General features: G+C 50.0%; 2 protein-coding genes and 1 pseudogene across 22 annotated transcripts in view; 1 reads left to right on the forward strand and 2 right to left on the reverse strand.

The window, feature by feature from the left end:
• SLA2 (Src like adaptor 2) overlaps nt 1-13,757 on the reverse strand; it is a 24,053-nt gene extending 10,296 nt beyond the window's left edge. The window contains exons 1-6 of one of the 3 annotated variants that reach the window (XM_070588311.1): nt 13,371-13,508; nt 12,744-12,848; nt 10,032-10,165; nt 5,372-5,471; nt 4,902-4,988; nt 2,771-2,874 (exon numbers count right to left, since the gene is read on the reverse strand). In XM_070588311.1, coding sequence (XP_070444412.1) covers nt 2,771-2,874; nt 4,902-4,988; nt 5,372-5,471; nt 10,032-10,122 — 382 coding nt within the window. In that variant the 5' untranslated portion in view covers nt 10,123-10,165; nt 12,744-12,848; nt 13,371-13,508. Of the gene's footprint in view, nt 1-2,770; nt 2,875-4,901; nt 4,989-5,371; nt 5,472-10,031; nt 10,166-12,743; nt 12,849-13,370 lie in introns of all 3 variants that reach the window. The other 2 variants (XM_070588312.1, XM_070588310.1) reach the window with 2 other exon arrangements.
• Nucleotides 13,758-17,180: 3,423 nt separating this feature from the next.
• Nucleotides 17,181-27,009, reverse strand: part of NDRG3 (NDRG family member 3) — a 73,019-nt gene continuing 63,190 nt past the window's right edge. For 7 of the 19 annotated variants that reach the window (XM_070588330.1, XM_070588333.1, XM_070588343.1 and 4 more), the window contains 4 exons: nt 24,799-24,846; nt 21,250-21,285; nt 21,114-21,165; nt 17,181-18,766 (listed from right to left, as the gene is read on the reverse strand). In XM_070588330.1, the coding sequence (XP_070444431.1) occupies nt 18,585-18,766; nt 21,114-21,165; nt 21,250-21,285; nt 24,799-24,846 (318 nt within the window). In that variant the 3' untranslated portion in view covers nt 17,181-18,584. Of the gene's footprint in view, nt 18,767-19,859; nt 19,899-21,113; nt 21,166-21,249; nt 21,286-24,798; nt 24,847-27,009 lie in introns of all 19 variants that reach the window. The other 12 variants (XM_070588327.1, XM_070588329.1, XM_070588328.1 and 9 more) reach the window with 3 other exon arrangements.
• On the forward strand, nt 22,211-22,794 carry LOC103557626 (large ribosomal subunit protein eL21-like; annotated as a pseudogene).

Here is a 27,009-nt window from a genome sequence, read left to right on the forward strand (position 1 = left end):
AACAGGACAGCAGGAAGGTGAAGAAGAGGCGATGTTGTTGGGGCCTGGCCCTGCCACTGACCTCTGGAGCAGTCCTGCGACCTCCACAAAATCTTCAGTGCCCCTTCACAGACCAAGGTATGTGACCTGACTTGAGCCCTGCCATGGCTGCCCCAAGGCCTAGAACACAACCAGGTATGCCAGAGGGACTCTGGGGAAGATGGGGGAGCCTTCCCGTCCCCACTCTAGCTCTGAGCAGAGTTTCTTGGGAGCTCATAGGCCCCAGACCTTCTTCCTTAGTCCATACACAGGCTCAAAATCTCTGCAGAATTTCCTTCTCAGAGCTGTCTGGACCTTGGGCCAAAGAAAAGCTGATCCTGATAGCACTCCCTCGGTCAACAGTTAATTACCGTTATATATGACAAATTCATCATATAAATGGAAAAAACATCGTCTCTTATGACTGAATTCTGGCTTCCCTAGATTGGAACTGTGTTTTCAAACTTAAAGAACATAACAACCATCTGGAGAACTTGTGAAGGAAGATTTCTGACCTCTACTCCCAACAGCCCGATTCAGTAGGTCTGCAGTGGGGCCCACAGTCTGCACTGTCAGAAGTTCCCCTGACAGTTCCTCTGTACTCAGGTCTCAGAACCACCGTTCTATGACGTCCCTCGGGCCCCTGGAGCTGCGGTGTCAAAGCTTTTTTGACCACAAACCACAGTATGAAATTTTACACTGTGCCCAGGACAAACAAAATTATCTAAAACAAAAGTCTGATGAAGCCATGTTTCCCCAACCCGCAGTGATGTACCCTGATGTCTCCTGCTGTATTTCACTCACTCACTGGTCCAGAGACTCCTGGACCTTAGCTGCACATCAGAATCCCCTGGGGGGCTTTGACAGCTTCCCGGGTCCAGGCCACACCCCTGACCAATTAAATCAGAAACTCCGGGGGTGGGGTGCAGGCATCAGTAATCTGTAAAGCTCTCCTAGATGACTCCAACATGCAGCCAAGGGCTGGATCACCGCTTTGTCAAGTGTGGCCCCCAGGCTAGCAGCAGCAGCACCTGCGAATGCGCTGGAGAGGCACAGCCTCAGGCCCTGCCCCAGACCTGCCAAATCAGCAATGCCAGCGGGGTGTGGGCCCAGCTCTGTTTTAACAAGCCCTCCAGCTGATTCTGATGCCCACCCAGGTTTGAGACCCACAGGTCTATAACTACCAAACTAAACTGATTTCTCAGCTCACAAATGGGTCATGACCGGCAGCTTGACACTGTCCTAAAGGAAGGCCCAGACGAGAGATTAGAAATTAGTACCAAGGAAGTCATTGCCTTTCCTGCAGAATTGGCAAGTCTCTTCCTTTTTTGATAATGAGAGCTGGATTCTGATGGGAAGCTATGGGGAACCTCAGAGTCAAATCTAACCTTGATCCCAGTCTATGTGGGTCCTTATCTGTTTTCTCTTTTATTTCTCAGTCGGTTCCTCTTGTACATGTACCTTCTTGAGAAAGGGGCAGAGTGGCAGTAAGTGCTGGTCACTATGCTCTTGCAGCTGAAACCAGGCCAGAGGGGGTGGGGGTGGGGCAGCTGAGCACGGAGCACTTCCTGTGGCTTCTCAGGCTCCTGAGGCCCGGTCTGCAGCACCCCTACCCCTATCAGCATCACCGCTGCGGTTTCCTGTTCGCAGCTGCGGTGCTCGGGCCAGCCCCCCACCCCAGCCAGCCTATGGGTATGTGTGAGGGTGGATGCTGATGCTGCCTGGAAAACAGCTGGAGGGGCTGGGGGAGACATCAAGCCAGGGAGCTCCGAAAGGAAGGGGAGGAGAGGCAAAGATGCGTTGGAGGGGGTCCAGAGGGAGACTGAGTAGAGTGTAAAGGACCCTGACCACCCATCACAGTCGGTTCCAGTTAGGGCAAGCACAGGAGGCCGGACCTCACTCCTGAGTATCTCCTCCCATTGGGTTCTGAAGTGAGACGAACCTCAGCTGGGTTTGAATCCCAGCTCCGTACTTATTAGCTGTATCTCCCCAGCAAATCGTTTCTCTGCTCTAAGCCTCAGTTTCCTCATCTGTAAAATGGGGACAATGGAAGTGCAATCCCCACAGGGCTCTTTGAAGACACTTAAAGGACCTAACATAAACATAGGCGCTGCCACTCGGTCTACGTCCCTCTCTGCCCCTACAGTGAGGGACTCAGGGCGGCAGCTCAGAGGGAGGCAGGGGCATCAGAGATAGCCTTTATCAACTTCCTGTTTTGTTTGCACCCGGGGTAGGAGAAGTCCCATATGAACCTGCAGTGTGACACCTCCCTCCCCCTCTCCAGGCCTCTGTTTCCCCATCTGTACAGTGGAGAGAGGGAGATCATGAGGTGACTTCTAACAGATTTTCTGGCTCTGACTCACTGGTGACCCAAAGCACAGAGACCTTGTCAACCTGTCAACGTCTTGCCAAGAGATGAGGATTATACTGAGTCTTGGGGAAGGAGAATTAGTACTGGTCAGGGCAGGGAAATCCTGTGACTGTACTCTATTGCAAGTACCAGTTGCCAAAGTGTTGGCTGAGCCTGGATCCCTACTATGGGCCATTCACACCCACTTCTAGAAACGCAGGTTGCTTCGTTGCTGATGGACTCTCATGGCAGCAGCATGGCGCTCAGTCAGACAGGCTGCCCAACTCCAGGCCAGGCATTCCAACCCTTTGCAGTTGGCCTCCTACCTCCACTCCCAAGTCACATCATACTTGGCTCTTAGCATTCAAGGGACGAGCCCAGGACGGGGCTGAGCTTACCCACCTCTCCTGGTCTGGCTCTCCCGGATGAGGAAGGCCCCTCCAGGGTTTCCAGGCAGCAGCAGCAGTTCCTCAGCTTTCTCCCGGCTCAGGCCCTCATACAGCCACCTGGGGGAGAAGCAGAGAGAGGCACAGAGGTCAGCCTGGGGGTGGGTGGGACGAGACTCTACTGGAACCCCTGCTCCTCTCTGGGCCTCAGAGCTGTACCATGAAGAGCTGGCCTCGGGGCCTCCGAGGGCCTCCCAGATTTGTCCTGGTCCTGGCTCCAGGGGCCTCAGACGACAACCTCATGAGGTGACCTCCGGCCTTCTGTGCCTGGTGACTTCATTCCCAAGTGGCCAGGGGCAGGCTGGGTGATCCCAGACTCTCCTATCACTTCCCTGTTGCCCCAGCACCCCTATGCTATCCACTCACCTTTCTAAGCCTTCACCTTTCTAAGAACAGCCCATTTTCCTTTTTTTTAGATTTTAGTAAATATTTTGTTTGAACATAAGTTTAACTTTGTAGCCAAAAGGTATGCAGGTGAGCATTTATTATCACTGAAATCTAACTCCCACTGACGCTTATTTGTGGGTAGAAAGATTGGAACTAGAATGTTCAAGACATTCTAAAATTTTGGAAAAAACCATGCAGCCGATAGCTTACCATCCAGGCCTTCCAAAGCACAGATGGTACACAACCTACTCCTCGGGGCCTCTTTCCATGCTGGGATCGTTGGTTACTCTGATCCCACATTTTCCTTCCTCTTTTCACTTAATCCCTCACCTGTGTGTGTCCACGAAGGACTTAACCACAATGGAAAGTTCCGGCAGTTTTGCAGGAATTTTTTTTTGGAAGATTAGCTCTGAGCTAACATCTGCTGCCAATCCTCCTCTTTGTGCTGAGGAAGACTGGCCCTGAGCTAACATCCATGCCCATCTTCCTCTACTTTATATGTGGGACGCCTACCACAGCATGGCTTGCCAAGTGGTGCCATGTCCACACCCGGGATCCGAACAGCCGAACCCCGGGCCACCAAAGTGGAATGTGCGCACTTAACTGCTGTGCCACCAGGCCGGCCCCTGGAATTTTTTTTATTATTAGTCCATCAGCCTCTGGTGTGCCCAGAGTCATGCCCTGGGGCCCAAGGCAAAGCCTACAGAAGCCAATTCGATGGAAATTGCTGCCTCTGTCATTTTGTGAAATTCCACAAAGTCAGAGTCAAGGTTGAGCTGACTCCAAGTAAATAAATCAGAGAAGCTGCGACTCTCTTGGTGCCAGCAATAAACTTAGCCTAGTTTTGGAGTAAGTACAACAAGTCATTCACAGGACTTACGCAAACTGAGGATGGAAATGAAGGAGTGGCAAGGGAAGGGGACCCTTGGAGGTAGTCAGTGTTTCCTTGGCTTAAACTCACTGCCACCCTGTGGATGGAAAACCTCTGGCCAGCAGGAAACACAGGGCTGCAGACACACTCCATGTGAGCCTGTTCTACGGGGTGCCCCCACATCTCTGGGTCCCAGTGCTACTTTCAGCAGAGCCAGACGTGCCATGAGCCTCAGAAAAGGAAGGCCATCGAGGGCCGGAGCCGTGCTTTCTCTCAGAACTGAGGAGAGGCTGTCACAGCACACACAGTGATGCCCTCCTGACTCCCTGTGACTCAGGTAGATCCCACCAAAAGGCAGGTCACTTCCTTTCTCTCTCCTGACACAGAAGTTGCTCCGGAGTCCGTTTCTTTCGCAGCTCACTCTTGGTGAGAGACCCTGCATCCAGTGTCCAGTCCTCCAGCAGAGGCACCTCTTGGAAGGGCAAGCCCAAGGAGGCTCCCCTCGCTGTGGGCGCTGCCCCTCCATTTTCTTGCCTCAGGACACGCTGCTCCCCTCTCCTGAAAGTCCCTGTCAGCGTTCTCCACCACCAGATTCCGGGGCACCCTCCGAGCCCAGACCACCACTGCTGACTGAGGCCTTCCTGGGCCCACCCCTCCGGGCTCTGAGAGGGTGAACCGTCTGCTCCTCTTGAGCGCAGGGCCTGGGCCTGGGCCTGATTCTTCCTCCATCCCCAGCCTTGCTCAGCACAGCACTGGCCATAAAGCACTACATTTGTGGACAGAGGAAGCAGGAAGCTCCCCTAAGGCAGGGCCTGGGGTGTGAACTCACCCATGGGAGATCTTGGCCACATGGATGCTGGGGATGCTGTACTCTCTGCCTGAGACCTCTGACAGCACCGTCCACCAGTCTCCATTCCTGGAGAGAGAAAGGAGAGGGGACCTCTCTCAGAAGGGCCAAGGTTCTGGGAACTGCTCATTCAGGATTCACAAGGACCCTGTAGGCTGGATCCTGTGGCTACCTGTCCCACCTGAGTTTCCCAGGTTTCCTTGTACCAGCCAGTCCAGGCGCGACCTCCTGATGGCAGATGGCATGATTCAGGGGCCCCTGCAAGGCCCTGCCCACCCACTGCTTCTCCCTGCAGGTGTGTCAAGCAATCCCACCATTAGGGCCCCGTGGGAGCTTGCATCAAAGGCCATGCTCTTTTCTCCTGGAGGGAGGGCCCCCTTATCCCATTGTGCACTTTCAGGTTTCCAGGGGAGGCAGCAGAGAACCCCACCCAGTGCCCGGGAAGGACTTACTCAGAGATGATGGTCAGTGGCTCCCCCAGTCTCAGCGACAGCTCTGCCTGCTCACCTACCGGGAAACTGCCCAGGGCCACAGCTGTGGCCCTACTCCTGTCTGGATAGAGAGACAGAGACGCTCACCCTCTCAGCCAGCCCTCCTTCAGATGGGAGGTTTGGTGGAGCCTGGGCTCCCACCGGCAACTTTCCCATGTCTGCTGAGATCCCAAGAGGGCAGCTCCGCAATCTGAAGCTTTTTCAAAACAGCAGGGCTCTGCATAGCCCTAGGGGGGCCCAGACATCTCTTGGGGTCACCTCAGGGAAAAGGCTGGTGTGGCAAGAGGAGTGGGACTCCTGGCTACAATCCCCTTTTATATACAGACCCTCACAGATTTTGATAAAGGGATTCTGCTTAAAACCTACAGCTCCAAGCAGGTATCAGCACGATCCCTGAGCTCAGCTTCTGGAAGGTGCTGATGAGATGGGCACTGGATGGATCAGCTTTGAGGGCTGGGGCTTAGGGGTGGGCATGGGAGGAGGGTTCCTGGAGGGCCCCGTGAAATCACAGATGTGGATGGGCTCTGTAACTCTAGAGTGCTGTGCACGTGGGCAGAGTGGCTCTCCTGTGGCCTTTGTCCAGAGCGGCGGTGTAAGTCTGTGCTGCCCCAACAAGAGGGGCAGCCCCGGTGCCCACTGTGCCTGGCCTGGCCCAGAGCAGGTGCCCAGCAGGTGCATATGGCTCAGTCCAGTGTCCTGGTCACATACCTGCCATCTCTCACTGAACACCTGCATGCCTCCTCTTGGCCCTCACGAGCCCCTGAGGTAGTCATGTCTAGTCAGCCTCATTGCACAGCGAGGTAACCGAGGTTCGGCAGGGCCCTCCTCTGGGAGCAAAAGCACAGCTCCTATGCCACACCACCCTGGTCCCCCTCCTCCCATAGGGCACTGTTGGGACAGGTGACCATTGTGGCTGATCACAGGCCCAGGGCGAGGGCACTGGGCTAGACAGCAGCAGCACACTCTGCAAGGGCCCAGAGTCCCGGGGAGGCTGAAGTTCAGAAAGGGAGTCACAGTGCCAGAGGACCCGCCGCCATCCCCACTCCCCCACACCACCACACTAAGACTGGTCCTGAGGACACTGTGGCCATGAGGCCCAATTTCGAGGCTGGAGAGCAGCGGCCAGCAGTCCCTCAGCACAGGATGCTCATGCCCTCACCCACCTCAGGGAGCAGCCTGCCCAGTCTAAGTAGACCTCCTGATGCCCGTCTGGGCCTTCCTGTCCTGAAAAACCTGCCCTCCATGGGCTGGTGAGAACCACTTCACCTGCACCCCCGTGTTCCTCCCTTCCTCCCTTTTTATCCTACTTCAGTAGGTGTCTCTGTAACAAAGGGGAAGGAGAGAGACTTGTGAGCATTTCGATGCATCAAGCTATGAAAAGCAGTCAAGGTCAACAAGAAAGGTTTATCTATCTCCTAGATGCTCCTGAAGGGGCCAAGGCCTGAGAGGGCTCTGCGAGGCCCTCTAGACAGGGTTGGGGACCCAGGAGGTGGCGGGGGGGCGGGGGGAAGAGATGGACAGACAAGGACCCAGGGGATGGATGGAACAGAACCAGAGGTGGACACTGTGTCGGCTAAGGGCCTCTGCTCTAGGCAGACACGTGAAGAACAAGACTGATTCTGGAAATGGACTGGTTCCTACATGTCCTCCTAGACACATGCAGAGAACTCTGTGGTGGCCCCAGACTGCAGCCCAGGGGTCTCTCCTTCTCTGAGCCGTTGGCAGCACAGGGCCTGGCCATCCACAGTACAGGGAAATGCCTGATGCCCAAACAAACGAGGCAAGCAAGTCTTGTGGAGGGCGTCCTCCGACAAGGTGGAACCAGGTGACCTGGAGGCGCCCCTTCCCCTCCTGGAAGCCCCGGCCTTGCACCCCAGGAGCCACTGAGCTTCTTGTGCTGTCCCTCCAATTGGCCCTCTCCACCTGGCCGACTCACCTTCCTCCTTCACTCCCTGGGTGCAACGTCCCGCCCAAGGGGAGCCTTCCCCGACAAGCCGCTCTGCACACCCTCCCGGGCAGAATCCCTTAAATCACACTGGCCAAAGTCTAACACGATTGTAATTGATTATTGGTTTAGTGCCTGTCTCTGGTACTTGACTGTGATTATTGGTTTAGTGTCTGTCTCTGGTACTTGACTGTCCCTGAGGGCAGGGACTGTGCCTGTACTGTCCACTGCTGTGTCCCCTGGTCCTGGCACAGGCCTGGCATATGGTAGAGCCTCTGTAGATTTTGGATGGATGCAAGGTTGGTGGACAAACACATGGCTTATGGAAGGAGTTGCCCCGAATCCATGTTCCCACTGGGACCAAGGGTAGACCTACTGAGAGAGGCCCATTTTTTCCCCTGGAGACACGGGCAGAGGGATGAAGGCAGTCCCCCTCACATCCCACAGGGAGGGAGGGCTCCCAGAACACCTGCTGGCAGAACTGGGGGGGGGGATCGTCCCCCTCAGCACCCTGGGCATGACTCAGAGCAGCCTCAGGCTGCTGCCTGTGGCTAGATTTAGAGGAAACAAGGTAGAGGTCTGTGTGGTTTCCAGGTCTCTTCCTGTGGCACCTGCCGGGCCCCAGGCTCTTGGTGGGATTGAGTGGCTAAAAAGAGGCAGCTGCCTCCCCAACAGCAGTCCTGCAGGGCCCAGGGCACCGAGGCCTGGGGACTTGGGGGGAGGCTGGTATTAGGGAGATGAGAATACTGAGGGATGGGAAGGAAGCCCCAGCCACTGTAGGGGAGTTTTCAGATTGGGGACAGCTGTGTCCAAACACAGACATCCAGAAATTTGGCTCTGCGGTCTCCTAGTTCTGTTTAAGTGTGCGTCCACGTCCTTCCTCCTAAACGTGCTGCTCGGTTTAAAGTGCTCTCCTTATCTGTGGTGGTTAATTTCATGTCAGCATGGCTGCCCACAGCACCCAGATATTTGGTCAAACACCAGTCTAGATGTTGCTGTAAAGATATTTTTTAGATGAGATTAACATTTACATCAATAGACTTTGAAGAAATGTTACTCTCCATAATGTGGGTGGGCCTCATCCCGGCAGTCGAAGACCTTAAGAGAAAAAGACGGGTCCTTCGAGAAAGAGGGAATTCTGCCTCCAGACTCAGGACGGACCCATCAGCTGTTCCCCGGGTCTCCAGCCTGCGGGCCTGCCCTGCAGATTTCAGACTTGCCGGCCTACAATTGCGTGAGCCCGTTTCTTAAATCTCTCTCTCTTTCTCTGTCTACACACACACCCCCACACACCCCTATATTGGTTCTGGTTCCCTGGAGAACCCTGACGAATATATTATCAAAACCCCAACTCAGGATGCGCTTTGAGAAAGGATTTGTGGACTGTTTGGGAGAACAAGAAACAAATTGGGAGCTGTAGTTTTGACATCAAAATATTAGAATTTCTATGATGTTTTGATGGTCCAGTTGTCCTAAAAACTGGCATTTTTAGTCAGGATAACCTCAGAGAGTCATGGTTATAGGCTCAGCATATGCATTGTAGGTGCTAATTTTTTCCAATTACCAAAGCCCCAATTTTGCTTCAAGTCTTTCACGGCTCCTCTCAGGGTAAGAGGAGACACCTTGGAGCATCGCTGTCTGGAAGCTGTTTCTGTGATGAAGGAAATGTTCTGTAATTATGCTGTCCAGTAAGGTAGCCACTAGCTTCACATGGCTCCTGAACACTTGAAATGCAGCTAGAGTGACTGAGGAGCTGAAAGTTTTATTTTAATTAATATTAGCTTAAATTTAAATAGCCGCATATGGCCAGTAGCTACTGTAAGGGACAGTGCAGCTTTGGAGAGCTACACAAGCAGGTCTGGCCATCGAGTTGCGAGCTCAGTCTGGGGATAAACTGGCTGAGGAGAAGGGAGGTAGCACCTGCCACTCTCTCACATTTTCTTTTTTTTTTTTTTTGAGGAAGATTAGCCCTGAGCTAACTACTGCCAGTCCTCCTCTTTTTTTTTTTTTGCTGAGGAAGCCTGGCTCTGCGCTAACATCTGTGCCCATCTTCCTCTACTTTATATGTGGGATGCCTACCACAGCATGGCATGCCAAGCAGTGTCATGTCCACACCCGGGATCTGAACCTGCAAACCCCTGGCTGCTGAGAAGCGGACCGTGCAAACTTAACCGCTGCGCCACCGGGCCGGCCCTTTTTTTTTTGAGGAAGATTAGCCCTGAGCTAACTACCATCAACTCTCCTCTTTTTGCTGAGGAAGACTGGCCCTGAGCTAACATCCGTGCCCAACTTCCTCTACTTTATACGTGGGACGCCTGCCATAGCACGGCTTTTGCCAAGTGGTGCCATGTCTGCACCCGGGATCCGGACCAGTGAACTCCGGGCTGCCGAGAAGCGAAACGTGTGAACTTAACCGCTGCGCCACCGGGCTGGCCCCTCACATTTTCCAGTTGATCTGCTTGTTCAATGGCCCAACTGCCGAAATGTGAGCTCCACAAGAGCAGAGCCCCTAGCTGGACGGTTCACTGGGAAGGGCCTGGTATACAGCAGGTGCTCAGTGACACTTGAAGCTGTGCTGGAGTGGCTAGTCAGGCTGACCAGCAGAGGCGGCGATATCGGGCTGCACAGCCTCATGGTACCTGGGAAGGCCTGGCTGCCCCGGGCCCCATGGCCTACCTGGTTGCACAGTCACAGGGCCCTGGCCTTGGACGGAGGGGTTCAAGCTTGGGCTTGGCAGGGCTTTCCCTCTGCTGGGCTGACTTCCCATTGTTCCTCAGTGGAACTCTCAGAAGCACGTCACCGAGAGAAATCTGAAAGAGATGCTGGGATTTGGACAGGGCCGTGGCTCCAGCCTGCTCCCCAGAAGCCCTCCCTCCCCTGCTAGGCCCTGCCACCTCCCTGCTGACACAAGAGGACGATCTCCCTCCCATCAGGCCCAGCCTCCAGCCCCATCCCCCAGACTCTGAAGGCTCTGCAAACTGGACTCTATTTTCTCTGCCTGCCATTTTTTCTTCACTGCAGCCATGCTTGTTTTTTTGTTTTTAAAGATTTTATTTTTCCTTTTTCTCCCCAAAGCACCCCAGTACGTAGTTGTGCATTTTCAGTTGTGGGTCCTTCTAGTTGTGCTATGTGGGACGCCGCCTCAGCATGGCTTGATGAGCAGTGCCATGTCCGTGCCCAGGATTCGAACCGGTGAACCCCTGGGCCGTCGAAGCAGAGCGTGCAAACTTAACCACTTGGCCACAGGGCTAGCCCCTTGATTCTCTATTTCTGGGCCTTTGCGTGTGCGGTGTGCCCTCCCATTGGCTGGAATGTTCTTTTTCTCCTCATGCCTGTCTGGATCCCACCCTTCCCCAGGAAGCTTTCCCTGAACCCCCCAGCCCTCGCTGACCATTCCTATAGCTACTCAGAACTACTTCCTGACTGGGAGTCACATTCTGCCACTGGGTGGCAGGGGACAATGACAGCGCAGAGTTTACTCCAAACATGGGGACCCATGGGTGGGCAAGGGGGATCCTAGGGGGCCCAGGAACTGATGTCACAACAAGCTAAGGTGACAGTGAGCACACTGTTATTGGTGTCGCAGGGCAAAGTAAGATGACTGGGAGACTGAATGATGCAGTGATGACTTGCAAGGCTTTGGAGGATTGGCTGTCGAGCCACTTCCCCTCTCTTTGCCTCTGTTTCCTCATCTGAAAAATGCAGATAACAATACCCACCACAGGGGCAGAGAGAGTGGCATGTGAAAAGCCTGGGAGGGCCCGCTTCTCCTTTACAGGCCCTGAATGGCCCTTCACCGGAGGCCGCTCCTGGGAACCTTCCCTTTCTCTCTCTCAGCCCCCTGTTGTGTTCCTCCCCAAGTCTTACTTGCTCATTTATTAGACTGTTTACCTGTTTAATCTGCCATTATTCTAAAGCTCAGTGAGGACGAGAGCCTCTTTTTGTTTGCCTGTTGCCGCAACATCTCATGAGGCACCTGGCCCACAGAAGGCCCTCGACTCACGTTAACTAGTGGGCAAAATGGTTATTATCTCTTTGGAGAGGTGTCTTATCCTGAGAATAATTTAAATCCCCAGGTTTCCAGGGTAATGCTGATTTCTCCAAACACTCTATGAAAGTGTTTTGGGAAGGTGGCTTCAGCCTTTTCAGTAAAGACAAGGCACGATTAACCAGTGTGGTTCCATTCCTCCGGTACTCATCCAGTCCCTCTCCATGTCAGGCACTCCACCATGGGAGGACGAAGCCACGCTCCTTCCCTGGAGGGGCTCACGGAAAGGCAGGGTGACGTAGCCGGCTCCATCCTTCCCTTTGAACCCTTCACGGTGCCTTGGTGCGGACAGGTGTCTGTCACTATTATGGAGGGACTTCCATGGCTCCTGGGCCAGGAGTCTGAGGAGTAAAGACCCTGCCTTAGGGATGGAACAGCCCTCTCCCTGTGCGCGGTTACCCTCTGTGCTGCAGGCTCGCATCATTGGCACAGGGCTAACAGGCACTGTTTGCGGCTGCCTCCCCTGGCGAGTCCAGTATTCATGGGGACAGGAGCTCTTTAATACCAAACGGGCCCATCTTTAGGAAATGGCTCCTGGCAGCAACTCCCTGCTCAGACTTTGGGATCCTGACGCCTTAGCAGTCAGAGATGGTGCTGCTGCTTGTCTCCCGAGGACCTCTCTGGTTCCCTCACTGCGATGGCACCCCCACATCAGGATTTCAACATTCCCGCTGCTCCCTAGCCCTTCCTTTCCCCTTGGCTATGAGGTTCAGGCTCTGTGCTTAACCGTGCAGACACAGGTCCAGAAGATCCCAGGGAGTGAGCAGCACAAGTGATTAATTCACCAACCAGGCTTGAGCTGTGTGACCTCAGGCAAACCACGTAATCTTTCTGAGTCTCATCTTTGAATCAGGCATAATACCAACGTCACAGGGTTGTGAAGAGAAGTCGAGGCAACAGGCCCAGGGTGGGTGCTCAGTAAAGGTTAGTTTCCTTTCCCCTCGTCAGCAAAACAAAGTCCCCACAATCACCAACTGCACTAAACCCAGAAATTTTTTCCCACAGCAGGTGGAGCTGGGGGATGGGCCTGAGGGAGGTAGAGAGCCACACTCAGGCTGGAAGCCCCTACAATGCTCTGCCAGCTCCCTTCACCTGGTCTGCTCAAATCCAGGAAGCTCCCTGGGGGCGAAATGAAGACCATGGGATGGGTAGGTTCATGAGAAGGAGAGACTTGTAAAACTTTTAAAAGAGAGAATTTAATCATTAGTTACGCAAGTATTTGAGCAACTTAGTATGTGCTAGGCACTTTCTGGGGGACCCGGGCGAGTGGGTGGAAGGAAAGTTAGGAAAAGGCAGCTGAGATCAGCACACTGCCCTCAACTGCTTTTTGACCGTCTCACCTGGTCCTTTGAGAAGTCAGCAGGCTTGAATCCCATTCAGATACGATGAGCAGGGCCCAGAGAGGGTGAGCTGTGCTCACTGTCACGCAGCTGGTTGGTGCAGGGCTGGGTGTACAATCCACATCTTTGTATTTTTGTGCTTCTGAAGATAATTTCTCAGCAGCGGAGGGAGGAGCAATGAATTTGGATTGACCCAAAGACCTCTCCCTCTCTTTCTACTGAGAAATATCACCCTTTCGAGAGGAACTGTAGACTCTAGAGACACTAGAGCTGAAAGTGTCTTCAGAGAATATAACCCAGACTCCTCTCATTCACTGACATTGGGAGGCTGTGGCCCAGAGAGGGCCCCAAAGTCACATAACAAGTTGGTAACCAAGAAGGGACCAGAAGGGGCATGAAGACAAACTGAAGGGCATGATGTAATTCTCCGGGGGCAGTCAAAGGGGGAGGGGGAGGCCTCGGACCCTTAGGGGACCCTCAGAAACCACCCCGCTTACATCCTCAGCAGAACCACTTCCCCTTCTCCCTGACCTTTTGTGTCCCACCTGTAAGCCCCCTCCTAGTCTGCGGGGACCATCCTTCCTCACAGTCCCAAGGCCATCGGAAAATAAAAGCAAGTATACTTACTGGTTTCCTGCCATCAGAGGCTTGGGGCGGGGGCTCAGCTTAGACACATGCTTTGGCCGGAGAGGTTAGGGCTTTGGGGGGCCCTTCTGGAAGTCTGCCAACATACTTAGTCCTAGGACACCCAGAACCCTCCAGGCCTGGGAGAATCTTCAGAGAGAGGCTCTCAGTGTCGCTTTGGGTAGCTCCGTATTTGCCTGTGGTCAGCAGTTTGTACACCCGCTGGGACGGGAGCTCTGTGTTCCTTAGGGACCCCTGACTGGGCGGCCCTCTCAAGCACAGCCTGGTCAGGGAAGAAGGCCCAGAGCTCTCTGAGCTCTGTGATGGGGTCCTTGGGGCTCCTGGCTCACATCTGCAGACTCTGTGGTTCTCACAACCACCCGCTTCCTCTGACGGCATCATAAACCATCGAGGAGCCACCTTCCCCAAGTTCCTGTTTCTGGGGGAGAAGCAGCTGCCTAGTCATGATCCTGGAGGGAGAGGTTTTTCTCTGGCTTTGTGGCTTGGTCTTGCCCAAGGAACACAGAAGCGACGCAAATGAGCAGGAGTTTCCCATGCTTACCTGATCATCATAATCACCTGAGGGACTTAAGATCAGATTCCTGGGATCCTCCCACATCTTCTGAATCCAAGTCACCAGAGCAGCCTAGGAATATGAATTTTAAATACTCCAAGAGATTCCTTTGACTGGAAGTCTGGGAAGCACTGCCTTGAAGTGATGTGTCCCAAACTTTAATGTGTATAGAATCCCCTTGAGATCTTGTTGAACAGTAGATTCTTGTTCCGTGAGTCTGGGGTGGGGTTCAAGGCTCTGCCTTGCTAACAAATCCCAGGAGATACCCATGTTGCTGGCCCGGGCACACTTCGAGTAGCAAGACCCGGACAGTGCTTCTCCAAGTGTGGTACCCAGGCCAGCAGCCTCAGCATCATCTGGGAATTTGTCAGATATGCAAATTCTCGGGCTTCATCTCAGATCTGCTTAATCAGAAACTCTGTGGGTGGGGCCAGCAAGTCTTTTCATAAGTCCTCCAAGTGATTCTGGCGCACACCCCAAGCTTGAGAATCACTCAGCAAGGATAAAGAATCTCTGATGGAATTGCCTTTGATTCGTGTTAACTTCAGTCATTAAAATTTAATAAAATCCCCAACTCATTAAAATCTAAATAGCCACACCCACTTGCTGCCTTTCCTTTAGCGGGTTTAGTACTCCTGGAGACAGATGCGCTTTAACACGAAACGGCGCACCGCACTGAAATAAGCTCCTTCTTCCAGCTCAGACTACGCAGCCTTTTCTGGGGCCTTGCCAGCCAGGGCACACTCCAGCTCAGGTTCTCCCTTTCTCCTGGGGAAGGATGGTTTGAAATTTAACTCTGAGGGCAGTTGGTGTGGAGCTGAAGGAGCCAAAGTGGAGGCGTACGCTCTGTATGAAAGTTCTAACTAGGATGTTAGTATGGGTGACGGCCACTCAAGGATGTAGCTCGTGGCAGGGAGGGAACTGAGCACAGGCTCCTGCTCCTGCCTGCACACCACTCTGATTGATGTCCATCTTCTCATTGGACAGGCAGACTTTCAGACTGGCCTCAAGGTGATGTCCATGAAAGTAGGCAATGACTGTCTCTGGTCTCCTTTTTATTTTTTAAATTTGGAAGCAAGAGTGCCCTGGAACACTGCTTCTTCCTTGGTTTATTTATTTATTTTTACTTTATTGAGGTCACACTGGTTTACAACACTAAATTTCTGGTGTACATCATTACATTTTTGGCCTCTGTATAGACGGAGTCCTGTTCACCACCAAAAGTCTAGTTTCCATCTGTCACAGTACATATGTGCCTCTTTACCCCTTCCACCCTCCCCCCACCTCCTTCCTCTCTGGTAACCACCAGTCTGTTCTTGGTATCTATGTGTTTATCTTCCACTTACGCGTGAAGTCATACAGTAATTGTCTTTCTCTGTCCCAATTATCTCACTTAGCATACCTTCAAGGTCCATCCATCTTGTTGCAAATGGCACGATATCACCTTTTTTCATGGCTGAGTGGTATTGCATTGTGTGTGTATATCTATCTGTCTGTCTGTCTGTCTGTCTCTATCTGTCTCTGGTCTCTCTAAAAAATCCCACCACGTACGCTCCCTTTCCACTCAGGCAGGCCTCTAAGAATTAGGATTTAAAAGCCCAGATCTGGGGTCGGCCCCGTGGCCGAGTGGTTAAGTTTGTGCATTCCAGTTCAGTGGCCTAGGGTTTTGCCAGTTCAAATCCTGGGCGCGGACATGGCACCACTCATCAAGCCATGCTGAAGCGGCACCCCACATGCCACAACTGGAAGGACCCACAACTAAAAATACACAACTATGTACCGGTGGGCTTTAGGGAGAAAAATAAAAATCTTAATAAATAAAAGCCCAGATCTGCTGCTTCTTAGGGGTTTCTTTCTATTTTTGCTGAAGAAGATTTGCCCTGAGCTAACACCTGTGCTAATCCTCCTCTATTTTGTATGTAGGTCGCCGGCACAGCATGGCTGCCGCCGAGTGGTGTAGGTCCGCACCTGGAAACTGAACCAGAGCTGCAGAAGCAAAGTGTGCCAAACTTAACCACTGGGCCAAGGGGCTGGCCCCATGCTGCTTATTAGTTTTGTGACCGTTTGTAAACTAGTTTACCTCGAGCCTGTTTTCTCATCCATCAAATGGGACTAGCACGTATCTCACTGCATCAATAGAAGGAAACATACAGGAAGGTGCTTAGGGCCTGGCCTGTAGTAGATGCTCAATAAAAGACTCAATAAAATATGAAAACACATTGATTTTGGAAGAACTGGGAACTTTCCAAGCTACGTGACTTTAGCCAAATCACTTAATTTTCCTCCGCTGTTCCTTGTCTGTAGTCTGTAAAACACACTGCCTACTTTGTGGAGTCACCACGAGAACTGGGCAAGACGATCTGTATGGAAGAACTTCACACAACCACCTTGTGGAGACTCTGTAGAGCCTACCTGGCCACTTCCTTGCCTCTCAGAAAGCAGGCACCCAAATATTTTTGGACTGAATAGAAAGAAAGGAAATGAAAATGAGAAGAGGACTGAGTGTGAGGACGACCAGTCAGGTGTAGTCAGTTGGGGCCTGACTCCAGGCACAAGGCTCAGGTGGGAAAGCCAGCAACCATCCACGCTGGGTGTGGCCAAGAAGGCTGGAGCAACGTGGGTTTTAAGAGCAACTGTGGCTGTCAGACCCCCTTCAGCTCTGGAACTGTATTGGCCTGTATGCATCGTCAGGAGCTCAGCTTGGGGACCCGTATCTGTCTCGATGTCCTATGGTAGCAGCAGCCCCTGGAGAATTCAAAACTGACCTGAGATGGCGGCCTCCTGAAACTATTCTTGGTGGGTACAAAAACCACCCTTTCTGGAGAAGTACAGCCTGGTCTGTTTGAGGAACTCAGACAAGTGGTTGCAGATTATTACATGAGGGGTGGGACCCAGCAGGTGGCAGGTGGCAGGGCTGAGACTCAGAACACTTTTCCAAGATCCCAGCTTAGCTTCTCCTCCATCAAAGATCGTATGGTCGGGCTTCCATGATTTTTGGTTTGAGGAGAATACAGGTGTGTCAGATGGACTCGGGGTTCAATCCTGGCTGGGCTTCCTGGTACGACCTTGGGCAAATTATTTATCCCGAGTCTTCATTTCCTCACTGTAAATGGACAGCGTCACTGGGTCGGATAATCATCAAGTATGTGAAAATGCCCAGCATGGAGCCCACACCCAGCAACTCAGTCCCTCCCTGAGCCCCGGTGAGCGGCTTGAGAGAAAGAGCACCAGCAATCGGGTAACAATGAGACATATACAGCTTTATTTAATAATCTGTAAAAAGTCGTACTCTGGCAGAGCGACGCATTCCCTATCTCAGCAGAAAGTGAATATTATGTCTGAAAAGCCCCTTCCTAAGATTCAAAACTGTGTAACCCTGAGCTTACGTCTTGATGCCCTCAAGAGTGAGGTCCTTGCTGTGTGGCAGCTGGTTTCACCCTCCTCCCAGCCATACTCTCTGGCTGTGACCCCCTCACAGAGCAGTAGACTGAACACAATTTTACCTGGACAGGCTGCTCCCTTCCCTCCTACAAAAGGGAGTTCACAGGATTAAGTATCTTTTTGAGAAATGGGTGTGATCTTGATTTCATTTAGCTTCCCTTAACTCTGCTGAAATCAAGACTGTACTTATTAAACATATCGTGTTACTGTCTGTTCCTCTCCCCCGATCTACTTCCATTTCTTCACCATCTACCTTTTTCGGGGACTGAGGGATTAAGAAGCACTCTCTGTAACAGTCCTGTGAGGGATTTCCTGCGGACGTCTGGTACGTGTATCAGACACGGCAGGACAGCAGCTCTCCTCCGGTGGACCAGAGGCCTGGCATTTTGTTTTTCACCTTCCCGTGCTGAGAGAGTCCAGTAACTCAGCCACACTCGCTCCCTCTGAAAAAGTTCATGTCACATCAGAACCTCATCTTTCATGGGTTTTTAACAGAATATGTCCCTTTCTTTTATTTACAGAATGCTATATGTGAATCCATTTGGACAGAAGGAGGTGGCTGGCCACCCTGCCTGCTTCTCCACATAACAGGCTCCCTCTTATCAGTCACAGTTAATCAACGGTCCACTCGGCAGTCATGATCTTCTGCATTCCTCATGGCTGCTTTCTCCTGAAGTCATTTCGCAAATCTTGTTGACCAATTGGGAACCAAAAGAGAATGCAGTGGCCTACTCAACTTAGAAATCTGTTCTGCATATTTCCCCTAAAAACACCATTGAAAATGCAAAAAAAAAAAGTCCCTTTTTTGTTTTTTGCATAAGCTCTACAAGAAGGCATGTCTAAAATCACAGAACTATGCACACGCAAACAGACACACGTGCTCACACATACATCAGGATCAAAGAATCTTATCAGACACATAGCTGGGAAAGCATGGGAAAAAGCTGTCAAGAGAAGATATGGAGAATTGATCAGCTAAAGATGTTGGAATGTTACAGTAATGGCATGGAAGTGGTTCTTGGTACATACAAAAGGGGGGTGGGTAGGCAGAGAGAATGATAAATCCAGGACACCAGAGAGAGAGTCAGTGGCCATGCAGGAGTTAAAGATAGCAGATGCCAGTTTGCTGTATGAAATGTTATCTTATGGAGTGGCTGTCTGAAGGAGGAGGGACCTGCATGGTCCAGCAGAGGGGCATCTGCCTAGCAGGACACCTCCATCGTATGGTGTCTGTCCAGAGCATCAGGGGACTCAGAGAATTCTTGAGTTCCATCTGACTGATTGCTGGTGACAGATCGGCTGAAGGCACTTTCTCCAGAGCCGATGCTACTTGAGGTTGAGTGGGTTCGTGATCGGGCCAGCCGGGTCATGCTGGCAGACGGTACTGTAAAAAAGAACCAAGAGGACTAGAAGATGGAGCCTGGTTAAACTCTGCTAATCCAGAAGTTTCATCAAAGGCTTTATGTTTAGCTTTCCCAACCCATTTAAGGTGATACCCAGGACAAGATATAGACACCCCCACTTTGTACTATTTGCTCTAGGTGAGTGGCTATATGCAAGGTTGCTTTAATCCTCTGGATCTGGTTGGAATCTCCGCTGATTCTAGTCCACAGCAGAACAAGGGGAAACCTAAGTCCAGAGTATAGCCTCTCACGCCATTCACACAGTGATTACAAAGGAGGCTTTGGGAACCTAAACAAGTAACCAAAACCTGCAGTGCATGCAAGACTAAACCAAAAGAAACACAAACCACACAAGTATGAAGGTGTTTCACAAACACAGTGCAAGCCCGATACAACGAGACTACCATCCGCGTCCACAGGCTACCCTTGCTACCTGGGGAGGAGACGTGTAGGAAGGTGTGTGTGTAGGTGGGCAGGTGGGCCTGGAGCCGGCCTCTCCACAGGCAGTGAGGTACAGGCGGCCTGTGAGGAAGACCTCTGGGGGTGGGTGTTTAACTCGGACACCTGTTCTGCCACTGCTTAGACTCTGAGGTCCTTCCAGCTTGGCCAGGACAGGGCCTTACCTGGCATAACCTCCCTCTCTACCTTCCTGAGGCGCCAGCCACTCCTCCAGCTGTTATTTCAATGCTGGGGTCAAAAGATGCCATCACCTGCAGAGTTCTCCAGACACAGGCTCTGACACTCCTATTTAGAATCCAGGCTGCCCTTCGCTTCCTGTGTCTGGAGGTTAACTCAAGGACCACTAGGTGGTGGTGGGAGAGGGGCCCTGCCTATAAAGTTACAGGGGCTGCTGTGACCCTGCATTCGGGATGATGAGAGGAAGCCTGGCTATTATAACCTGGCTCCTTTCTTCCTCCTGGGCTGGACCTACAGGCTAACCCTCTTGGGGCACAATGAGCCACGTTCTATCGGGCTCTCACTGCACAGGAAAACCGCGGACATGCTGCAGGCAGCCAATGCAGCCGGGAGAGCGTGGCTGGGAGGCGGGGGTGGGACCAGCACAGAGGAAGGTACCTGGCTCGGTGCTCAAGTGACTGAGCTGCACATACGGGACTGGAAGCAGGATGGACACAGGAAAAGGCAGGTTAGTGACCCGAGAGTGCCAAGTGGCAACTTCGGCTGCCCAGTAGACACTGACAGAATCCTCTAAGCCAGGGATGAAGTTTTATTTTAAGGTCCTGATGATGAGTGAGACTGAGTGATGCTTCAATAGCATCTCGGACGTTACTTCTCTCAACTAGTCAAAGGCAACTGTTTTCCCCTCCACTATAAACAGCCATCCCACTTTGGATCAGAAATGGGCTGGCAGATCAGCCCTTTGCTAGGGAAGAGACGACAATGTGTTAGGAGAGGGACTTCTGCTCCTCCCAGTGAGCCAGAGGGACGAGGGTGTGGGCTCGGTTGGTAGTGGCTCACAGACGGGGATGACACAGCCACTCTAGACGAGACATACACGGTCTGCCTGCCAGGTACAGGGCTGTACCCAGGGGCCCTGCTGCTACCCAGAGCAGGGTGCCCAATGATCATTACCCAAACTGATGCCAGAGACAGGAGAAAAATCACCCTACTGGGTAAAGAGCTCTGTACCTGGGTAGAAGGATTTTTCTTCTTAAAACTCCAAGAAAGGAGCGAGTGTGGCTATTCTGTGACAAATGAGAAAGCTCAGGGGTCTCACAATATAAGAGACCAGGACAGGGGCATACGATATGGACACATCCTTGGACTCACCCTGAAATATTCTGCAAGTTCATCTCCTGTGGCAGATCTAACTGAGGACACTACCCTTTTCTTCTGGAGCTTCCATTTTGTTTCTCTAGCCTAGCCCAGGAGTCATTAGCTGAGTTCAAGTGCAAATCATGATTTCAGATTCACAGCTGAGACAGCCAAAGCTTCAGCAGTTGAAAACATGGGCTCTGGAATCAGACTGCCCATGCTTGAATCATGGCTCTGCAGCTGAACGGTCTGCTGGGAATGGGCCTTAGCCTCTTTGAGCCTCAGCTTCCTCTTCTATAAAATGGGACTAATGACAGAACTTACCTTTTAAGGATAAGAATATAGTATGCCTGGGACAAGGGAGGCGCTTAATAAGTGTCAGCTCATCTTTATATGTACACACACAAATGAACGCTCCATAAACGTTTTGGTTTCTACTTGACTTCAGGCTGCCTAGCATAGAGGTTATGTCCTGAGAATTGCGGGCTCCCCAGGTGTCAAAATGACCCCATCATCAATAAGTCTTTGTGAGACAGAAAGTTGTGTACTACTCACTGTAGCCCATTCCCTGCAAAAAGTACTTGAAGGCCTCGGTGAGCTTCCCGGGCTAGGGGAGCAGAAGAAAAGGCATTACTCTTTGCACACACAGAGAGGCAGAATCAAATGGGTACTTTTAAGACAATCTCCTTACCTGAACTACCTGCGGCAGTCCACCACAGTCTGCCATCTAGAAGAGGAAAAACACGTAAGTCAGCTGGGGCTTACACTGAAGGAAAATGCTCTGAACACCCACGAGTCCTTTCACACAGGACAGGATCGAAGTTTAGGTTACTTAACTTTATGTTTAAGGGCATCCAAGTGTGCATCTCCTCAACGCACTCTTACACAAAGACTCAGATCCTAGCAATCACCTTGACTATACATCTGAAAAGATTATTCAGTACTCACTCATCAGTGATGCAAGACAGGCCTGGCTTTCCGGCCCATGGTGGGAATTTTCCGTTAGGCGTCAGACATGTCAACACTACCTTCGACCATGGTTCTGCCTCCACCTGAAGAACGTTACTTTCAGAGTCCTCAGTGTGACCCTAACTTGTCAGGGTACCACGCTTTCTAAATTCCCTCTCAGATCTGTATTTTCTTCACTCTATGATCAGGGATTTCTCTGATCAGGCACTGATGCGAAATTTGGCCAACTTGCTTGGTCAGCCACTTTCATTTCATACCTGGATTTGGTGAGGCTGTCTCTCACTTCATAAAACCTTACAGTTGTTTATTCTCACCTGTGCATGGATTTCTAGAGTAGGGTTTTGTTACCATGCATTGGAATTACCTGCGAGCACTTGTTAAAACTCAGATTCTAGAGTTCCTACCCTAGAGATTCTGATTTAATTGGCCTGGGGTGGGGCTCAAGAATTCATGTTTCTAACAAGCTCCCAGGTGCTGAAAATTCTGCCAGTCTGCAGAGAACAGACTTCTAGGGCGGTACGGCCAACCATGAGCCCACTCCCTTCCTTCTAGCTGTTATGCATTCCATACTCAGCTAGTATTCTATTCAGACTGACTACCATTTTTTTAAAAAGAGAAGTGAACCTCATGGCTTCCATTCACGAGCATAAAAACTTTCATGGAGCCTTCTGGCTGGCGCCGCCATCTTCCAGTAATTCGCCAGAATGACCAACACAAAAAGAAAGAGGAGAGGCACCTGCTATATGTTCTCTAGGCCATTTAGAAAACATGGAGTTGTTCCTTTGGCCACATACATGTGAATCTACAAGAAAGGTGATATTGTAGACATCAAAGGAATGGGCACTGTTCAAAAAGGAATGCCCCACAAATGTTACCATGGCAAAGCTGAAAGAGTCTACGATGTTACCCAGCATGCTGTTGGCATTGTTGTAAACAAACAAGTTAAGGGGAAGATTCTTGCCAAAAGAATTAATGTATGTGTTGAGCATATTAAGCACTCTAAGAGCCGAGATAGCTTCCTGAACCGTATGAGGGAAAATGATGAGAAAAAGAAGGAAGCCAAAGAGAAAGGTACTTGGGTTCAATTGAAGTGCCAGCCTGCTCCGCCCAGAGAAGCACACTTTGTGAGAACCAATGGAAAGGAGCCTCAGCTGCTGGAACCCACTCCCTACGAATTCATGGCATGATAGGTGAAAAAAAATAAAAGACCTCTGGACTGTGAAAAAAGAACAAAAACAACAAAACTTTCATTGAGGGAGGACTGTGATTTAGAAGATAACAATGCCACAGAAGGCACAGGAATTTGAGGTTAAGAAGGAACAGTCCAGGGCCAGCTGCGTGGCTGAGTGGTTAAGTTCGAGCGCTCTGCTTCAACGGCCCAGGGTTTCACCGGTTCAAATCCTGGGCACGGACACGGCACCACTCATCAAGCCATGCTGAGGCGGCATCCCACATGCCACAACTAGAAGGACACACAACTGAAAATACACAACTTTGTACCGGGGGACTTTGGGAGAAAAAAGGAAAAATAAAATCTTAAAAAAAAAAAAAGGAGGAACAGTCCCCTGAAAATACTAAGCATAAGATCAGGAAAAACATTTAACCTGATTTAAGTATAAAATAGACCTAACTGGCACAGCCTGTATTTTCATCAAGTTTGGGGAACCAAAATCTGATTAGAATCCTAAAACAGTTCTCTTACGCAGAGAGAGACTATTAGGAGAGACTATTTCCAAGCTTGATACCTATCACATAGGTGGAGAATCAGTTCCATCATGCTATTGTGGATGGGCATTTCTGCCCAGAAATAACCACGTCTACAGCTACTGTAGAGTTCAGTTTTGTGCTTTTGGAATATTGATTCAAATCTGCAGTGAAAAACTAATTTGAAACCACATACTTTTAAAAAAACATTCATATTTTAGACTAGTTCATCAATCTCCTGGACCCCAGAACACTGAGTTTTGTCACGTCAGAGCATTAACCTCATGTTCTATTTCCAGGAAGTATGGGCCGCTTCTGGCGACAGCACTTTCCTTTCAAGCACATTTCAAAGAGAAAGGTAAGAAAGAAGCAGCAAGCAACATAAGATCAACACTTAAACCTATAGTATATCGATCCAACCAGGAGGGCAGGTCCCTGAACGTTCTACTAGAGGCTCCAGAAAAAGCAAGCTTGAGACACTTGCCTAGGGTGCAATTAAAAGGGGGAGATACCTGATGCTAACCCTAGAACTTTAGTATAAGAGCTGCTCTCTATTTGCCCTAAAAGAAAGAAAATGCACCCTTCTCATCATTAGAGAGTTACTGGAAGCTTCCTTACCAATATGTGATTTAGCATGTAAAGAATTTCCACTCATTATCTTAATTCTCACAACATTAAATAATGCTTAAGGGCCGGCCCGGTGGCGCAGAGGTTAAGTTTGCACATTCTGCTTTGGCAGCCCGGGGTTCGCCGGTTGGGATCCCAGGTGTGGACATGGCACCGCTTGGCACACCATGCTGTGGCAGGCATCCCACGTATAAAGTGGAGGAAGATGGGCACGGATTTTAGCTCAGGGCCAGTCTTCCTCAGCAAAAAGAGGAGGACTGGCAGCAGATGTTAGCTCAGGGTTAATCTTCCTCACAAAAAAAAAAAAAAAAGCTTAAGTTTTTAATGACATGGGAAGATGCTTATGTCAAAAAGTTGAGGAAAACAGATACAGGGCTATAAATAGCCTATGATCTTAACAACATAAAAATATATAGGAAAAAAACACCAATATTTTTACCAAAGGTTATCTTTGGGTTGTAGGATTATGAGTAATTTTTATTTATTTTATTCTTTCTATATTTATATTCTTTATTTTCCAATTTTATAAACTGAGAACATATTTGGGAAAAAATATTTTTTTTTTAAAGATTTTTTATTTTTTCCTTTTTCTCCCCAAAGCCCCTGGTACATAGTTGTATATTCTTTGTTCTGGGTCCTTCTAGCTGTGGCATGTGGGTCGCCACCTCAGCGTGGTTTGATGAGCAGTGCCATGTCCGCGCCCAGGATTTGAACCAACGAAACACTGGGCTGCCTGCAGCAGAGCGCGCGAACTTAACCACTCGGCCACGGGGCCAGCCCCAGGAAAAAATATTTTTGAAAAAGAATGAGAGAATCAGAGAGAGAGAGAGAGAGGGAGAGAGAACCTTTCCTTCTTTCTGGGTAACTATTCCAGAAACAGAGTAACTTGAACCATGTACAACTTACTCACAAATGGTAATAAGGAAAGAAGACACGTTACCTTGAGCAAAGTTGTATTTATAGGATTCAGGCGAGAATTGCATTCAACCTTCAAAAAAAGAAAAAAGGAGAAAAAAATTTTATGAACTGCTAGAAAAATAAAAAATAGCTTGGCATGAGAATGATCTTCCCAGATCAACAACTCAGTTTGGAGGTGACTGAATCAGCCAAAAAAAGTAGAAAAATACAAAGCAGGAAATATATTTATACGATGCACTTTATATCTGATGTTTCTGAGTAGATCTAAAAATCTGGCTAATTTCATTTTCTGAATCTGTTACAAGTAGAGTCTTTAAAAAACTTACGTGTTGAATCTAATTCTCCCAACTGATGGGGGCAAGTTATCTCCTTCTTTAATAAGTGAACTGGACCAGGCCCTCTCCTGCTGGGGTCCCGAGGGCTTCCTAGCACAAATGGCCCAAATGCCTGACCCTGCGTACTAACCCGGCCCATTTCGCCCCCCTTTCCCGTGCCCCGAGTGTAGTGGGTTTGTGTGACTCTTTCCTGCCTCAAGGTCGTTGACTACCACGTCTACAGTTAGTTCCTCTGTGGTTCTTCTCACACAGCAGTCATCAGAATTCAGAATTTACATCCTTGTGGATTTACATGTTTGGTCTCTTGTACTCTCGTATCCACGAAGGCAGGGACCTTCAAGAAAATATTTGGGGGAGGTAGTCTCTAGGTTCAGCGATGTTTCATGACTAAATTGATCACCTGGATCTCTCCCTTTACACACGCTTGCAAAGCACACACCTACAAAATTCTGTGCTAAGAGTGTGGAAACTAGAGGGGTAAAACATATGGTATAAGGCAGAATGAGATCACCTCAAAATTTCACACTTGAGCCGAGTACAGAAGGATGAGTAGGATTTCTAGAGGTACAGAAAGGGAAGAAGGGTTCCGAGGTGACAGGATTTGAGTTGTTTCAGGAGACTAACCAGCAGTGGCCTGTACGACAGATTGCAGAGGCAGCAAGCCAGCTGGGGAAGTTATTAAAATTACCAAGTCGAGAACCAGTAATCCAGATGAACTTTGCTCTGGGGACTGCTGATGGCGGTTACATGAAACTCTTCTACAATCAGGGGATGATCTAAAAGCCAGGATCACCAAACCACAGCTTTTGCTTTATACAAATAACAATGCAGGCAGTGATAAACAAACGTATCCGTTTTACATTAATATGCAATAAGTCTAAAGGGGAGAATTTAAAAACTGCATTCCTAACTGCCAGGCACAGTGCTCAGAAGACAGTAAATACGCAATAAATATTTTCTGGAAGAATAACTCCCAAGTCTGGGTTTATAATAAATCATGCTTTCCTTGGTTCACTACTTTGCAATTTCTATAACTTTATAAGAAGTTTCAATATCTGGTAGGCCAAGCACAATGGTTGGGTTTTTGTTTGTTTGTTTGTTTTGGTGAGGAAGACTGGCCCTGAGCTAACATCTCTGCCAGTCTTCCTCTATTTTTTATGTGGGACACTGCCACAGCGTGGCTTGATGAGCAGTGTATGTAGGCCCACGCCTGGGATCTGAACCCATGAAACCCCGACTGCCGAAGTGGACCGCACGAACTTAGCCACTAAGCCATGGGGCCTGCCTCACAATGGTTGGTTTTTGACATGTCTACTCTCTCAGCTCCACAAATGCAGAGACGCCATCTCATTCATTTTTGTATTCTCCATAGCATCGAGCAGACAGGAGATGCTCAAAAAACGATGCTTAACAGATAAGTGAGCAAGAACAGCTAGCCACAGTGACCAGAACTCGTGGGGCTTCTTCCTGCTCTTCCATGCACGACAGCCCCCAATCCCTACCAACTTGAGGATACAATACTCTGGCAGGGGAGCTGGGTTGGAACGTGTCTAGAAGAGCATCTACTTCGTGGTACAGACATGCCTCCTGAAGTTCTTCTCTATAAATGCTGAAGATGTGGAAAACAGAAACAGAAAGAGGCCTTTTCTGTACTGGCTAACTTATTCAGTTGTGAAAAATAACTGGAAATCTTGCTTTAAGTCGATGCAATTTAAAAAAAGACAACTCAGCATTACTACAGAATTCTGATTAAGGGCACTTTCTAAAAACAACACTATCTTCCTGTTTCAAGTACACAAGTTTATGAAAAAAAAAATGTTTTTGACAAATATTTGTGTAGCATGTATCTCTACCTTATTAGCCAGAAAAGACTGACCTTTACAAAACTCCTTGATGAA

This window comes from Equus przewalskii, chromosome 21, assembly GCF_037783145.1.
Source record: "Equus przewalskii isolate Varuska chromosome 21, EquPr2, whole genome shotgun sequence".
In the NCBI taxonomy this organism is placed as follows: Eukaryota; Metazoa; Chordata; class Mammalia; order Perissodactyla; family Equidae; genus Equus; species Equus przewalskii.